The 16,689-nt window shown below is 52.7% G+C and overlaps 5 protein-coding genes across 5 annotated transcripts; 2 read left to right on the top strand and 3 right to left on the bottom strand.

Annotated features, from left to right (window-relative positions):
- Positions 1-1,130: 1,130 nt before the first annotated feature.
- Positions 1,131-1,934, top strand: V2A60_007638 (killer toxin Kp4/SMK; the record flags this gene model as incomplete). The annotated part of the gene is made up of 1 exon (XM_083258921.1): positions 1,131-1,934. One exon carries the CDS (start codon positions 1,131-1,133, stop codon positions 1,932-1,934), a length of 804 nt encoding a protein of 267 aa, XP_083115047.1.
- A 1,103-nt stretch (positions 1,935-3,037) lies between these two features.
- On the top strand, positions 3,038-4,887 carry V2A60_007637 (IMP dehydrogenase/GMP reductase; the record flags this gene model as incomplete). Its single annotated transcript, XM_083258920.1, has 3 exons — positions 3,038-3,509; positions 3,698-4,643; positions 4,695-4,887. 3 exons carry the CDS (start codon positions 3,038-3,040, stop codon positions 4,885-4,887), a joined length of 1,611 nt encoding a protein of 536 aa, XP_083115046.1.
- A 578-nt stretch (positions 4,888-5,465) lies between these two features.
- V2A60_007636 (N-terminal L-serine N(alpha)-acetyltransferase NatD) lies at positions 5,466-6,594 on the bottom strand (the record flags this gene model as incomplete). Its single annotated transcript, XM_083258919.1, has 3 exons — positions 5,466-5,691; positions 5,859-6,239; positions 6,467-6,594. The coding sequence occupies 3 exons, from the start codon at positions 6,592-6,594 to the stop codon at positions 5,466-5,468; spliced, it is 735 nt and encodes a 244-aa protein (XP_083115045.1).
- Positions 6,595-7,785: 1,191 nt separating this feature from the next.
- On the bottom strand, positions 7,786-8,221 carry V2A60_007635 (mitochondrial 54S ribosomal protein bL36m; the record flags this gene model as incomplete). Its single annotated transcript, XM_083258918.1, has 2 exons — positions 7,786-7,875; positions 7,991-8,221. 2 exons carry the CDS (start codon positions 8,219-8,221, stop codon positions 7,786-7,788), a joined length of 321 nt encoding a protein of 106 aa, XP_083115044.1.
- Positions 8,222-8,821: 600 nt separating this feature from the next.
- On the bottom strand, positions 8,822-10,942 carry V2A60_007634 (uncharacterized protein; the record flags this gene model as incomplete). The annotated part of the gene is made up of 2 exons (XM_083258917.1): positions 8,822-10,089; positions 10,153-10,942. The coding sequence occupies 2 exons, from the start codon at positions 10,940-10,942 to the stop codon at positions 8,822-8,824; spliced, it is 2,058 nt and encodes a 685-aa protein (XP_083115043.1).
- Positions 10,943-16,689: the final 5,747 nt, after the last annotated feature.

Here is a 16,689-nt window from a genome sequence, read left to right as displayed (position 1 = left end):
CCTTTTTTCCGGCCACATTTTGCCCAATAACGCGCGGTCTGCCGTTTACGAATTACAGTTGCATGATCCAACCCTTGCCAATAAGTCGCGTTCGAGCAGCCAGTACGTTGTATGGAGGAACGTTGACAATTCACAACGCCCTAGTAAACTGACCCTTACACGGGCCTTTGCACCATGCTATCAGATGGACGGCCTTCTGGGCGCAACCGTACAGCTACAGAGTCAACACTGTCTGGTGGTGGTCATTTTGAAACGGTCGCCATCATGCAGAAGCTATTTGGCTCTGGGCTTCTGCCTTGTTTTCCTTGTACGGCTAGCAAGTTCTTCTAGCCTCTTAAGTAAGGCTGCGCAAGCAAGGCTGACGAGTTGAGATGGCATCCGAATGCTTTCATCTGTCGCGCCAAAAGTATATGATGACTGGAAACAGCACCCGGGAAAATTTCTGGAACAGTTGAGAGAAGAAAGTCCACCAACTAGAAGCATGGCCCAGCCACCAGCGCAAGCAACTCGGCGTGCTGATTGGAGGAATCTGGGTTCCCCTAACAAGTGGAAGACCTAAGCTTATATGTCTTAGTTGCGGAGAAACCCTTCCAGCACAACGGTGTGAGTGTGTGGCACACGTCTGGGGGGGGCACCCTCGTTGTACTGAGTAGTTTTTCCCAGCTATTCAGCCAACGGTCGCTTCTCTTTGGCGCGGTGACGCCGGGATCGACAAGCCAGCCTGTCCAGGCACACGTCGTTGGCGGACGGTCGGTCGGGGGCGGCGGATCTGCCAGGTTGCCTGCGTCCAACAGTGTACAGCACCTGAGACAAGAAGGCTCTCCCCGGTAATGTAGACAGCGACAGCTCGACTGCCACGGTGAAAGAAAGCGGCTCGGGCTGTCATCTTGTCTGAAGAGATACTCGGGATTCCTCGTCGACGTTGTCCCATTGTCGAATATACAACTTGCACGCAAGTTCTACCTTGTATTCTCTGCTATATAAAGCTTCTTCTCTCCCCGTCAGCTCAAACGTTCTTCTTCTTTCTCCTCATCTTCATTCTCTTCTTCTCTTTCCAGTGACAGTGTAAGTAACTTATACACACACACCATCACCACCCACCTCTTTTCTTTTATAGAAAAAAAAAGAATATGGTTTCCTTCACCACCATCATCGCCACTTTGGTAGTAGCCGCTTGCGCCAGCGCCAAAGGCATCAACTGCCAAGGCTCCGGTCTCTGCGTCGGCAACAAGGGTCTTCTGGGCCAGGCCCAGGGCCAGCTCCGCGGGATGGGCCAGAACCGGAAGCTTCGCGACGGTGAGCACGCCGTGTGCGTCAAGTCCTCGGTGAGCATCGGCGACCCGTCGCTGTGCATCTTTTACCAGAACACCGGTCGCGAGTGGACCGTCGGCCAGACGGTGGGTTTCGTGCAGAACATCATCGACCACGGCTGCGCGGCCTGCGGCTCGGTCCCCGTCGACCCGGGCAACGACGTCAAGAACGGCCAGCTGACGGCCAACATGGTCACCAACGCCGCCAAGCGCGGCAACAACGACGACGATGATGCCTACCAGTACCCGGGCCCCCGTCGTGGCGTCCGCGCCGAGGTGCTGGCGGAGCGCGCCCTCGGCATCAACTGTCGGGGGAGCTCGACCTGCAGCGTCGGCGGCGTCGGCGGGTCCCCGGCCGGCACGCTCGAGAAGGTGCGCGACGCCGTGGCCGCCGGCCCCGAGGGCGAGTGGTCCAACGGGCAGCAGATTGCGTGCGTGGGGCATGTGACCGGCCGCCTGTGTTGTTTCTACCAGAACATTGGCACTCGCCGTTTCAGCAAGGGTCAGACACTCAACTACCTGGCCGGTCTCGCAGGCCACGGCTGCCGCGTCTGTGGAAGTATCCCCACTGACGATGGCAATAACGGCGCCAACGGTGAGCTGACTGTCAACTTTGTAGCCTAAATGATGAGGGATGAGAGATATTGGGTGAAGGAATTTGGGCTTTGCCACGATTTGAAGATGGGGTAGAGAAGCTTTGAGAAAATACAAAGAGAGCAATTCGATATAATAAACGGCTTTTGTACATTGTTTCGTGATGCTTAGAAAAGGGTACTCTTTTAAATCTAAGAAAGCGACTTTTCAAAGAAAATGATGTACTTGGCAAGCAGAAAATGAGACCAAAAAATACGAGGAGAAGAAGAGAAGACAATAGATCTGATGTACCTGCTATAGAGGCGGGCCTTCGGCAAGCTGCAAGCTGCAAGCTGTTTGAACTACCAACGGTTTTATTCATCTATAACTCATATTATCGAGGCGTTCTCCATACACGTCTGGTTAGCTTTTACACGTGTTTGGCTGAGATCACCGCCGCTGAGAGTAGGTACCCGAGTCATGCTCGCAGGCAGCTGCGGCCAGCACAACCACCCAAGAGGCCTCGGATGATTCATGCCTTTGGTTCCTGTCTTTCTTGTACTTGGCTGTAGTTTGCCGTGTGCTTCTGGCTCAAGCGGTCACTCCAATGTAGTTAGGGCGAGGACGCCGACTTTGGGTGGAAGCCTACTCAATCAATGTGCTGCAATGCTGGGTCCATGCGGTAGTTTCACCGACATCTCTTGTCGTTTGCTCAACAAATTGCAATCTGACTAGGAGCAACCTGAAAATACGAGCTCCTGCTCACTGGTAAAGCTTGATTGCAGAAAGCGTGCACGTATACGGAGTACCGCGTAACTGCGAATGGCATACAGGGTAGCACAGCGTATCCGTATCAGTAGAGAACTGGTACTCGAGGCAATCCGGTGGACCCCACCAAAAAAAAAAAGCTGGTCCCCTGCTTGCCCCTCTCACGCCCACGCGCCCGCCATAGAAAAAAAATTTCCAACCGCCGATTCTGGCCAGACCTTTCTTCTTCTTTTTCTTTCGGGAAGAAGCGCCGTAGCAATTCAAACAAGTCGAAAAAAATCGTTTCTCGTTTCAATTGCTTCATCGTCTTCAACCTCGCCACTTGTCTATTTCTCCCTGCATTTTTTTTCTCCTTACCCTTCTTCGTTGCCGGCAGACTTTATACAATGGCTCAAATCAACGGATCCAAGATTCTTGACCACAAGAGCGCCCTCGAGGTGCTCAAGGAGTACAAGACCCTCGACGGCCTTGACCTCCATGAGCTCATGGACACGGTCAAGCACGGCGGCCTGACCTACAATGATTTCCTCGTCCTCCCGGGCTACATTGGCTTCCCAGCCTCTGAGGTCTCCCTTGACTCGCACATCACCAAGCGCATCACGCTCAAGACGCCCTTTGTCTCGTCTCCCATGGACACCGTTACCGAGCACGAAATGGCCATCCACATGGCTCTTCAAGGTGGTCTTGGTGTCATCCATCACAACTGCTCTCCCGATGAGCAGGCCGACATGGTTCGCAAGGTGAAGCGCTATGAAAACGGCTTCATCCTCGACCCCGTTGTCATCACTCGCAGCACCACCGTTGGTGAGGCCAAGGCACTCAAAGAGAAATGGGGCTTTGGTGGCTTCCCTGTCACCGGTACGTTTTCCTGTTCCTTGCTCGACACTCAATTCCCGTTCGCATGATTCTATACCTTTTACTTTTAACTTTCGTTCCACCGCATAGACTATTGTCATGGGGACTACCTTTAATATGATTTTGAATTTCTTGTCCACTCCAGCAATGCATCTGCACAAGCAGCTTCATACGCTAACATGTTGCGACAGAGGACGGAAAACTCGGCTCAAAGCTTCTTGGCATTGTCACGAACCGTGACCTCCAGTTCGAGGACGATAACGACGCCTCGGTTGCCGATGTCATGGTTACGGACCTCGTCACCGCCCCCGACGGCGTCACCCTCGTCGAAGCCAACAAGATCCTCGCCAAGTCAAAGAAGGGCAAGCTTCCCATTGTTGACAAGGACCAGAACCTCGTCTCCATGATCTCTCGCTCCGACTTGACCAAGAACCAGCACTTCCCTCTGGCCTCTAAGCTTCCCGACAGCAAGCAGCTCCTCTGCGCCGCTGCCATCGGCACCCGTCCCGAGGACAAGACCCGTCTCAAGAAGCTCGTCGACGCTGGTCTCGACGTCGTTATCCTGGACAGCTCCCAGGGTAACAGCATGTACCAGATTGACATGATCAAGTGGTGCAAGAACGAGTTCCCTGGCCTTGACGTCATCGGCGGCAATGTCGTCACCCGTGAGCAGGCTGCTGCTCTCATCGAGGCTGGAGTTGATGGCATCCGTATCGGTATGGGCAGTGGTTCTGCCTGCATCACCCAGGAGGTCATGGCTGTCGGCCGCCCCCAGGCTGCTGCCGTCTATGCCGTTAGCGCCTTTGCTGCCCGCTTCGGCGTTCCCTGCATTGCCGATGGCGGTGTTCAGAATGTCGGTCACATCGTCAAGGGCCTTGCCCTTGGTGCTTCCACTGTCATGATGGGTGGTCTCCTTGCTGGTACCACCGAGTCGCCTGGTACCTCTTTCGTTTCCCGAGAGGGCAAGTTGGTCAAGGCTTACCGCGGCATGGGCTCAATTGATGCCATGCAGGACAAAAAGGCCGGCAGCGGTGGCAAGGACAGCCAGAAGAGCAACGCTGGTACCGCTCGCTACTTCTCCGAGGGTGACAGCGTTCTTGTTGCTCAGGGCGTCTCTGGTGCCGTCGCTCACCGAGGGTAGGTTCTCCCGGTTGCTTTTTATTGAAATTTCGCTGACATGTCCCGCAGATCGATCAACAAGTTCATTCCTTACCTTGCCGCTGGACTCAAGCACTCTATGCAGGACTGCGGTATGCGCAGCCTGGAGGAGCTACACACCTGTGCTAGCAACAGCACTCTGCGCTTCGAGATTCGCACCGCCAGTGCTCAGCTCGAGGGCAACGTTAACATGGAGTCTTATGAGAAGAAGCTCTTTGCTTAATTGACAGGACGAAATTTTCTTTTGGGACGATGGATGACTGAATGGAAGGACAATAACGATTTCAGTTTTGCTTTTTCGGAGTCAACTTGGGTATTTGAAAAAGAAGGGTACAAACTAGACACGTAAAGAGTTTTTCGACTGTGCTACACAGCACTGATATTCCCCGTACTTGCCAGCGAACAGTACATGCACATTTAGTTATAATGAAATGAAATGAATTTATGCCGTTATGCTGTTGTACGGAAGTGCTGTCCCGCTGCCGCTTGAGTGAAGAAAGATTTTGCCTGCACATGCGGCTCCGTGACCCTCTCAAGATGGGGGGTAGCCGATGACTTGGACCTTTTATTCTACAATCGCGATATATGTGCAGGTCTTTTCTTTCATTTCTTCTTCTTCTTCCTCTTCCTCTTCCTCTTCTTCTTCCTCTTCTTCTTCTTCTTCCTCTTCTTCTTCTTCTTCCTCTTCTTCTTCTTCTTCCTCTTCTTCTTCTTCTTCCTCTTCTTCTTCTTCTTCTTCCTCTTCTTCCTCTTCTTCCTCTTCTCCTCCCTCTTCTGCTTCTTTGGGTTCCCAAGCGTTCGTCACCGGCTTGTCGACCTGCACAGGATGACGTACTCGGGCTCGACCACCCGGTCCCGCAGCCTCCGCGGCCGCGGCGAGCTCTCGTCGACGTCGAAGCCCAGCCTCTCGTAGAAGCGCCGCGCGTGCGCGTTGGCCACGAAGCACGTCAGCATCGTCTTGTCCAGCGCGCCGATGCGGTCCGCGGCGGCCGTGACGTGGCCCATGAGCAGCCTGCCCAGGCCGGTCCTACAAAGATGAAGGCGCGAAAAGGGAGGTTGGCGCGCCTCTGGTTAGCGAGGTCTATGCGTGCGTTGCCGTGACTGTGTACTCCCCTCTATTCCTATCCCAGTTTTTCGGCCAACGGAGCAACGGGAGGGAGGGTTACTGGTCCGAAAGGGGGGCAGCCAACGCACCTTTCCAGCTCTGGCACCAAGTGAATCTCGTAGCAGTACACGACTGGGTGGTCATCCTCCCACGTCGGCATAAACGACGCAAACGCACGAATCTCTCCGTCGTCTTTTTCGGCTGCTGCTGCCGCTGCTTTGTCCGGATTCGGCCCCTCCGTCTCCGCCCTCCGGACGAGAATGTAGCGGAGGCCCGGGGAGCGCATCTCGGCGCGCTTCTCCTTGGGGTGCCAGCCGCCTGCCGCGCGTCGGTAGTCGTCGCCGCTGGTGCGCTCGACCAGGGCGAAGCACGCCTCCAGGTCGGCCTCGGCCATGTCGGCCGGCGCGCGCAGGCTCAGGGCGTGCGCTTCGTGCGTCGCGGGATGCGTCCACGACGGCCACGACGAGGCGCTGCAGAATGGAGCCGAGAATTTTTTTTTAGCAATGGCAAGTAAGAGAAGCAATTTTCTTTTCTTCCCTCTCTTTCCTTCAACACACACACTCACACACTCTCCCTCACTCTCCCTCTCCCTCTTGACGGCAGAGCTCAGTAGACGCCCGCCCAAGAGCAGAAAAGAGGATAAAAATGGTATAGAAGAATAAACACCCAATATGTACAAATGAATATATATACACACCTTGGTTTAATGTAACTCGAGACAAAGTCGTCATTGGTTAATTCGTTGGCAGCTGCGATTGCCTCTTCGGCGGCTCGTCGCGCGTCGCGCCGTGGGAGGCGACGTTTGGTGCCCGAGGACGCTCCCATGATGAATCGCAGACCAAAGTGAAGCGCCTGGTGTCTCCTGTCTGAGCTGCAAAGGCAAAAGAAAATGTAAAGAAGGAAGGAAGGAAGGGAGAAAAAAAAACACATCCACAATGTTTGCCGAGTTGTGAGTGTCAAGAGTCTGTTGTAGGGTTGTAAGTTGGTCTTTTGACTCCCGAAGTTCCACCGGGTTTGTTCTCATGATTTCGCTACCAATGATGGCCTTATTTTTTTTTCCCTCCTCCATTGACGCCCCCCCAACTGTTCTCCCTCTCTGTTTAGTTTTTTTTTTCTTCAATGGAACAGTACTTTTAATTATATATATACTTTATAATTTAATACAGATCCTCATGGCTTCGTCCCTGCGCATCGTGCACCGATGCTGTGGATTCGCCACACAGCAGCGTCCTTCATCCAAGCGCATCGGCGGCGCTCTCAGTCTCGATCACGTATGTCTTTCCCCTTTCTTCTCTTCAAAAATCGCTTGTAGCTCGAACCTTGTTCTAACAGAGAAAAAAACGGCCAAAAAAAAAGTTCCTGCAAAGATCAAGAGTCATTTCATTTTATCGCACAATTCTCCGCGGATGTCGCGGCATCGGCAACGCGCAGACGCGGCGCGAAACGCAAAAGTTTGCCCGTGATGAGTTGGAGCGCCATCGCAATGTCACCGATCTAGTAGGTCCCTCTTTCTTCCTTTTTTTCTTTTTGAATTCCTGGCCTTGCCCCGTTCGTTTCATTCGGGCCGTTGCCGCGAGGGCAAAGCCCATGGCTGACCAAGTCATCTTCAGCAACATATACGATATTTGCTGTCTACAGGAAAGACGGAATGGGAGGCCATGGAGCGGTATATAGGGGGTATGTAAAATGAGAGGACGGGTGTGCGTGCTCGCATCAATTGTAAAAGTAAATAAAGTACATGGAACATAACAAGCAATACAATATCCAGACGATTCACATGCTCATTCGTCTGCAATGCCCAAATCGCCCAATGCTGCTTTCTATGCCGTTTCCTGCCTTGTTCTGTACATGGTTCGTCCCATGAGCGCCAGTAATCGTACAAGTCTCTATCCTCTTTCTTTTTTTTTCTTTTTGGTCAATCCTCCACTGCAAGTGATCAATCAGTCTTGCCGTTTCACTTGGACAGAAAGGTTCGGTCTCGTAATCGTAATCCACACAGGTCAAGAGAGTCGATTGTTAACCTTGTCGTTGCTTGTGTCGAGGGTTCGCCTTGCAGATAATGTACAGGTAGCCATTATGTCTCTTGCCGGCCTTGCGTCGGACCACCTGCGCGCGCACACTCTCGTCAGTTCTTTTTTCCTTTCCCATTCTCTTCTCCGTGCCCACGGAAGGGGATTTGGGGGGGGGAGACGAAATGAACTGATGCCTCGCAAAAACGTACCTTGCAGTGCTCGCATCGCTTCTTGACGGAGCTATGCACCTTCATGCCGCGAACCTGCTGCTGATGCGTCGTCGTCGTCGTGGCGGTCGCCGCCAGAACCCGCGAAAACGGCGACAGCACAACGCCGGTGGCTTTGCCGGCGGCTGGGAGGGACGTCGAGGAAGCGGCCAAGAGGGCGCGCGAGGAAAATGCGCTCGCGCAGAGCGTCAATGATCGGAAAACGGACGCCATGGCGGCTTTTATGGGCTTATGGTAGCCTCTTCTTCTTCCGTCTTTCGCCCTTGGTCGACTTCGCGATAAACGTCAGTAAAAGTTGCGGAACCGCAAGGCACCCAGGCCGATGGCGCACGTGACCTATAGCTGCGGCGCCGCCCGTTTTGGCAGGCCCGTCATCAAGGCTTGTAAAGTCACAATGAACATAGGATATTTGCAGAGCATAACCCAAATTTCTGGGATGTTCAAGTTTGAATTTTGTTTGTCGCAAGTTGAGTCTCGTTTCTTTTGGCTCTCTTTCAAAACCCTTACTATTGATAGTTCTAGGTCCCATTACCTAGCCAAACATGCAAAGTTGAAGCTTAACCCCTATACCCTAGTTGTTCAAATTCGTGCCATTTCAAGCCAGTTTCACATTTTCCTCCATCAAAAAGATGGTCCAGGTTTTAGCAAGTCTCTCGCATACATTTCACTCTTTCTTTTTCTCTTTCTTTTTCTCTTTCTTTTTCTCTTTCTTTTTCTCTTTCTTTTTCTCTTTCTTTTTCTTCTTTTCTCGGCTGGACTGTCCCCGCCCTAATCAATGCTTGCTTGCTGTCATGGACTCTGTTTCAATGGCCTTTACCAGCCCTTCTCTCGAACAATTACGTGGAGCTGCACCGCTGTCGTGTAATTGAAGCTCTGCACCTCTCTCTCATGCTTCCGTCTCCTCCAGACCTCACCGTAGCAATCGTGTGGGAATTCCGACGGGCCCCAATTCTTCCTCCATTCCGCGTGGACTCTTTGCCGCGCGCGCGCGTATATGTCTGCCCTGTTGCAGTGGTTGAACAGATTCGCCCAGCATTGATCATAGGCCGCGTCTGTTGTCAGGTCCCGCAGTGATGGCAAGTTCTGCAAAGAGTCTGCGGGGTATTTGTTGTCCCGGAGGCGCTGAATGGCGTGGCGTCGAGCAGTCAGATTCCCTTCTTCGTTGATGAAAAGAGGTGACGGCTCAGTGCGCAATGTCGCCGTTTCTTGGAGTCGCATCAAATCGGACTCGGGGCCTGTATGGCTGCCCGTGGGCGCGTCTTTGTTGAATATCAAGCCGTCCCATTCTGGCATGAGTTTCGCCAGCAGGCCTACCTTCCAGTCCCGCATATCATGCGGTTCACGGTCGAGCAAATCTTGCAGAGCACACGCTGCACAGATTCGCCGATGCGGATTTGCATGACGGGTTCCGGCAGGAAACAGCTCGTTCAACATTTCGTAGCCACACGAACTACAAAACGGAAGGTAGCTGCCCATTTCTTGCCAATACCACCGTTCGTCATCAAGGCTAGGCTCCAAGCCAAGCCTAATCGGCTTGGTCAAGTCAAAGAGTGCTTGACGCTTCTGTATTACGGAAGCCCCCTTCTCAAGGTAACGGCAAAGGCCATCGAAAAATGTCGGGATGCTGAGCGGCGGGTTAGGTAGTCGAAACAAAAAGGCCTTTAGTGCTTGACCCGGCTCGAAGAGCAGACCGAGCTGCATTTGCTGCGACTTCAAGAAACTTTTGAGCAGAATCGCGTAGATGCCTCTCTGCACAATATCCAGGTCTGCCGAGTCTGCCGTGAGACCATACGTTGGACGCCGGCCTTCCGGCCCAGTCAACCCTCGATGAAAGCTTGGATAGAAGTCAAACGCCGAAATCAGCGGCTCATCCTTCCGCTTTCTCTCATCATTGATCTCATGTATCAGATCGAGCAGCGGAACAAGGTCCGCGAAATGAATCAGAGGGCAGTTATACACACCCAGCATCGTGACGTGGGGACTGGATCGAAGCACAATCGCGAGGATCCGTCTGTCAAGGAACGGAGTTTGGTGGAAATGAAGGACTTGCGTATTTTTCCGATGATGGAAAAGTTTGATGACTGCCACGGTCAGTTAGAGCAGCCGTGTCCTCGATGCAAGTCAAAATAGTCAAAGGAACTCACGTAAAAGCTGCAGTCGAGTAGCCGCATAGATCATCTGCGGCTCAAACACATGGCGTGACGATAGAGAGGTAAATTGGTTCGCTTTGAAGATGTTCTGGAGATCCTCAACGGCCCGAATCGCTGCCAGTATGGGCGGTTCAAAGATGCGCTCCAAAAACCCGGCATCTGCGCCAAGCCCAAGCCTTTTTCGGACCATATAAAGGGTGCTTATGATATCTTCTTCCCTCGTAATCGCGGCATTGTGCCAGTCAGTGCACGGCGTCGCTGATCTGAGGCCGTACGGGTCGGTGAGACGCGTCGCCATCATCTCCTGGCGAGTGAACTCGGGCGTCGTGCTAATGAAGACGCAAGTCGGTCCCAGATTCTGCAGCCTTCCGGCGTAAAAGTCAAAGTAGTTGACACTCGCGGCCAGTATGGCCCAGATTTTCTTTGAAGCGAGCGCCAGATGGAGTGCAGACTTGTGTCCCGTGGCGAACACATGGCTGATGATGAGGGGGCCGACAGACTGTGATGTGATGAGCGTTTCGAACTTACTTGCTTCATCTTGCTTCAGATGTGGCCTTTCTCGCAGGAAGAGAAAGGCTCTGGTCATGCGCACAGTAGACTCGTCGCGGGTCTGCCTCATCACCATGGCCGCCCAGGAGTCAATTGTCTCCCGGGTGCCTGTATGGCTCCAAGCCTGCGGTTGAAACCCCTCCCGCTCGAGTCTCTGTCTTGATAGTGTCATACCATACTGATCGCTCTCTGGGGCGGTAGTTGGCTTCGCCGCCGTCTTGCTTTTGCGTGCCATGGTGGCTCGTCAGATCTGTAGTGGATGTGTAAGAAGGAACGAATGTAAAGAAGGCAAGAATGGAGAGAAGGAGACAGAGTCACCGCCCCTTAAAAAAAAGAAAAAAGAATTCGCCACTATTAGATTTTATTAGATATTTCGATGCAATAATAAGGCTGTGATGAGAAAAGGGATGTGTATGAGATGGAAGAACAGTGAAGACCGCGAACAGGGACGACGTGCCTTGCCAAAATATCTCTTGCAGATGGTCAAAAGTCTGACTGAATCACATGAACACAAGAATGTAATAACTAGAATTAGAGCCCCTCAACTTGGACTCTCTTGTTACCGAAGTGGAACAGGACCGAAGAAGACAAACAGAGAGAAGTGTGTTCGTTACCTTGTACGTGTTATTCGGAGCAGAGGTATCAAGTAGATATCGTAGCAGGAGCTGAAATCCAGCCATCCGCGGGAATTATAAGAATCAATTATAAGACCAGGGGTCATGGTTGGAAGGGACTAGAGTGTTTGGAGAAGGAGGATACGGAAAGGCGTGTGTGCCTGCGAAGGATTCGTCGCAGCTGCGCGGTAGCTCAGAAGCTGTTAGAAACTGGTGCATGTATCCTTGTTTGACTGTATACGCGCGGGTGACACATTCGGAGCTGCCGCACAGGCGGTGAGGCTGCTATTTACCAAACGATCGCAGTCTAAATCGTGGCAGCCTTCTTCCTCGGGTTCCGTTTGCTTGACGAGTTTTTTTTTCTTGCAGAATCCTTTCCTCCTCGCATGACTATTATGAGAGAACCAGTTCAAATCGCAGACTGTGCCCGTTTGGCTTTCGGGTGCTTGGAGAAATGACTCACAGCTGCAAATCTGCACTACAATGTTCCTTCTTCGCACTGCAGGCGCGGCAGACGCGAACACGCGGAGCTGGTTCTGCTTCACATGAGCCGCGCCGTACTCTGGGTCTCATCATATCTAAGAAAGCGCGAATGAATGGCAGATACGTGAATCCTAGGCCTGTATTGACATTGTCTGATGATATTACGGGTGAATATTGTCATTATTGTCTTCCGGTCCGGGTTCTAGGATTTGTTCACGATGCGAGATTAGCTCATCTTGCAAGCGCGGGTCATGCCAGGTTGATTAGTTCTCACAGCTGGTACATGGTATGCCAACTTTTGGACAATCCAATCGGGCCAATCTCAAACAGATTATAGCTTTCATGGCGGGCTTTGAGCATCTATAGAAATACAGCACCACCACGAAAATTCAAAGCGGACTAGGCAGGTGGGAAGTCTCGAATGGATCCTAGCAGTTGCGCTACCGTAGAGGCAAAGAGGGGTCGCAGTGCCTCATCGGCTTGCCTGCAGGCTTTGAGAGATCCGCATCGAGTCGTTCCCCACCGGCGTTCGAGGGTGATGGATGCAGACAACCTCCAAGTTAGACCGGGAGCCTTTCCCGGTGGCTTCCAATGGCCAAATTGAACACAGCGCACGGAATCTCGCAAGGAAACCTACCGCAGTGACGGACGTGCCGTGGTACTACCTGCATGGCCAACTGTGCGTAAGAGAAAAGGGCGACGGCAGGCCGGAAAAGCGATAAACCCGCACCATATGAGCTGCATTTGTCATCTATCATATGAGGTTTCGTTTGGCTGTACGCACCTTGCGCGCCTTCCGTCAGACTGCATACCGCCTCCGCCAACGGACATGGTAGCGAGCAAATCGGAGCTCCTCATTCATGCTACGAGTATCACTGCTTTATTCGTCTCTGGTACCGTGACCTATGTCGACTAGCTTGGCATATTCGGTGGCGCCTGTCATGCAGTCAACACCGTGCACACAGCTGGCGCGTTGCCGTTGAACCACTGTGCCGGCCAATGGTGGCTGCTTTGAGAACTATCAGTAAAGCACGACCAGCCAATCGTGGCAAACTCGGACATGTATCTGGGGCTAAGAAAGGCCAGGCAAGTTATGCGTGGCCTCATGAGGAGGAGCCATGCCGTCCTCATAACCGTCGTCTTCGTCCCCGCCGCAGGTTTCTATCCGTAATCGCATCAGCGATGCACTGCATGGCCTCATTCGTCGAGGACCTTCACCTCGACGACACATGGCATTCAGCCCCGCTCGGGGTCCAGTTGGCCTACCAGTAGTTACCGACTGCAGCCTGCAGGTAGCTCGTACACATGAAGCGCCAACGTCGGTACTTGTTTCCTAGCGTGTGCTCCTACTCGATTGGAGAGACGTCAGTGGACTAGTTTGAGCAGGGCGCATGTGTGGCGTTTGCATTACTGAGTAAGTACATAGTATGGCACCTGTATCGTGCCACAAGCTCAAACACATGCCATTGGCTGTGCTTGCCCTCGAGTTGTTGCACCACAACCTACGACACCACACCACGCCCGCTGCGCACACTGACGAGCATAGATGCCGCTTTCTGCAGGTTTGCCGTACTTATTCTGCAGACGCAAAGGGGGAGGTGGTAGACTTTGCTGCGAAAGCCGGCTTTTGCGAGTGCGTTGTCTTGGGCGGAATACCACGGTAGCACGGCCATGTACTGGTACAGTAGGGTGCGGTCGCATCGGATCGCCTCGGTGTTCTCCATCAAGCACAAGTCATGAGCGTTTCAAGGTTTTCACGCAATACGAAGGATTCGCAGCGAGTGCTCCGTAATGGCTGGTACTCATGTAAGTACTCATGTCGACTTAGGCAATGGCAGCGGCCAAGAGAGTCAGTTGGCCCTGTGACGTCTCGGTGCGCCCCCAAGGTGCCCTCTTTTCTCACGGTCGTGTGGGTAATGGCCAGCCGGTCCACTTATTAAAAGATCAAATGGGGGCTCCAATTTGCTCAGCGAAACGGTTTGAGGAGGAGGTTGGGTATGAAGTATGCGGACCATTTTCAGCTCCTTCAGTGGTACAATTTGACGTTATTTTCCGAGAGGTTTTCGGCAGTAAGGGTATGGGTATTGCTTAACAAGTAGCCTTGTTGCTTTGGTTGTCGAATTCCTCCTTGAGTTTGTCAGCTCGTCGTCTTAAGGCTGCATTCTTTGGAGGCTGTCTCAAGATGTGAAGCACTCGCTTCATGTGGAACACGAATGACTATTAGTACGCTAGCCCGCCTGTGATGCAGGAAAGGCGACGAAAAAAAAAAAATAGACCTCCTTTGTGCGGGACTGCCTAATCTTGGACTGGCCACCATGTGCTAGTTGACCAACTATCAGCGTTAGTTCGTGTCTACGGCGGTGAGACAAAAGCCGTCGAATCTGCGAAAGGAGGCCTTTACTGGTAAACAGTCGAGTCCAAGGTTATTCATGGCCAGGGATGGCCGCATAACGCCAGCAGCACACCAATGCGTCGTCGTCGCAGCATGACACAACGTGCGCGAAACGGGCCATTGTTTCTGGCAGAGGAACGGGTAGCATGCAACTGTTGCAACCAGCAAACTCGTTTGGGCAGCGTGACAACTTAGTGTTGAAGCACTTGCCTGAACGGGACGGACGAGAGCATTGCGAGATTCCAGCCGTAAATCGGACCAAATCTGGGTATTGGTTGTTACCCTACCAAATTGAAGTGGGCAAATGGGGCCGCCATGTAGTTTGGCGCCAACACCAGAGCCTATCAGGCCAGCATTATGCTGGGCCACCTCATTTCCTCGGAGCCATAATTTCCGGCAAGGTGTCTGGAAGGAGGATCAATCTGCAAGGTGGCCCAGCGGCGGATCAAGAGGACGAGGCGCACCAAGGGACAGGCGGGCAACAAGAAAGGGGCTGTAGCCTGTACCAGGCTGCCAGGCATCGAATGCTGCATACTGCAGGCCAGCGAGTCATCGGAATAAGCATTGCAAAAGGCTTAGTTGCGCTCGAGAACAGGCTGGGTGAATTGATGCGTGGGCAAGGGAGAGGCTGAAGTGTAACGACGTGTGGCGCCTACTTGGACGCCGAATACTGAACATGGTGATAAGTATCAGCAGTCCCAAGAGTGGGCGCGGGTCGTTGCAAGCCTTTTATGGTCTACGCTGAGAGGCGTCCGTCCACCGTCCACTGGAGTTTAGTTGGATCGAGTATAGAAATGGCCTAAGCCGCCTAATATGATCTACTCGGGATGACGGGTGGAAAAGGAGAGCAAATGATGTCTGCGTGTCAAGACCATACCAAGACATCCCTTTCCTTTCTTCTCCCTCGTGGCTCCGGACCGTAATTGCTCAGCGCACAATGTCGGGCTACTGGTAGACATCGATAGTCGGGCTACGAGCCCTGGCAAAACAAAGCGAGACAGCAAGCGCAATAATCCGTACATGGTGTCTGACTGTCGATGGCATTTGATATGGGTTTGCCCCGGCAGCCATTGAGTATGTTTGCGGTGGCTTGCAAGTATGGAGTACCTAGTACTCGGTAACTAGGTTTTGACAATCAGTATCGGTCAGGGAAGCTCGCTGGGATCTTGACCCTGGCGGGAGGAAACCCCAGCGGTTCCTTGGTTAACAGATGACAATTTCGCCTTGTCGAGTTATCGGTGAGCACTGTATCCGTAATAGTATGCTGTGTAATCTGTATTTACGAAGCATGAGATGAGAGATGTACAGTATGACCCGCTAATGAGGGATCCGGTCGCACGGGGCACATGAGCGAGGGCCACGGCGCAATGCCGGCATCAGTACAGCATTCATGGTAGGTGTGAATGGACGAGCAGGCCGAGAGCCATGTGCAACAGATTGAGACGGCTAGGTACTTACAGAAATGGCTGTGCAAGTCTGCGTGAGAGCCACAGCGTTGGAGCCACGATCAGGTACACTGAGGACCACGATAGCAAAGACTATCGGTATGGCTAGCATGCACCGAACTGCCATTGTGTACCAGTATGTGCGGATACAGCTACACTGACTGACAAATGCACAAAGACAGGGTGTGAGAGGTTCATCGTGGCTCATTGGCCGAGTCTTGGTGATGAAAATGGGGTGAAGCTGGCAAGGCAGGGAAAAGGCTGGAAGGGAACAAGCCCATCTGGGAATCATGTTGCTGGAGCGGGTCAGTAATGTTGAAGTAAAATAAGGCCCACTCGCTTAAAGCAGCACGGGCCAGTAACTGACTGCGTAGCGCCGGCAGGATTTGGGCGGAACCCTGGCAACTAGCAAAACAGAGGGCCCAGGGTCTCAGCAGACAGGTGGATCGGGGTTTCGTTTTCCTTTTTTTTTTTCAGGCCTGGCGCAAGACATGCTTGGCATCGCGGGTTGCTGCCGAGACGAAAAGAGCCGCGGGCTAGTGACGAATTATTATTATTATTATTATCATTACTTATTATTCTCGGATTTTTCGGAAGGGATGGTGGTGGTGGTGATGCTGTGCACGATGAGGTCCCGTTTGTAGGTACTTGAAGATGCAAGCAAGGGATGGACGCGACCTACCTGTCGGTACTTACCTACCTGTACTTAGTGTATTCCGTACTCCTTCATCAGAGGCACTCTAGTACTTACTTACTTAAGGATTTGCTACCGTAATACAGGTAGCTAGCTGCACGGTTCTCCGTTTGCTGCCAGCCGGCCACGCAGACGGTATGGGCTGGCGGCGGGCCGGCAACGGTAACAGCGGTGGCATCGGTGGTCGCGCGAGTGCATCAGTGATGCAGGTACCTGAGAGCTGTGCAGGTAAGAGATGATGATAGGGCTAGCCAATTCTATGGGCACCAACTACCTAGGTACCTACCATCCTACCGTCTGGGCTCAGTGACGATGAATGGCAAAGACGCCATCCCTGGATATTTGTCTACCGAT

This window comes from Cordyceps javanica, chromosome 5, assembly GCF_051103115.1.
Source record: "Cordyceps javanica chromosome 5, complete sequence".
In the NCBI taxonomy this organism is placed as follows: domain Eukaryota; kingdom Fungi; phylum Ascomycota; class Sordariomycetes; order Hypocreales; family Cordycipitaceae; genus Cordyceps; species Cordyceps javanica.
The sequence above is the reverse complement of the archived record's forward strand: the minus strand, read 5'-3'. Positions and strand labels throughout refer to the sequence as shown.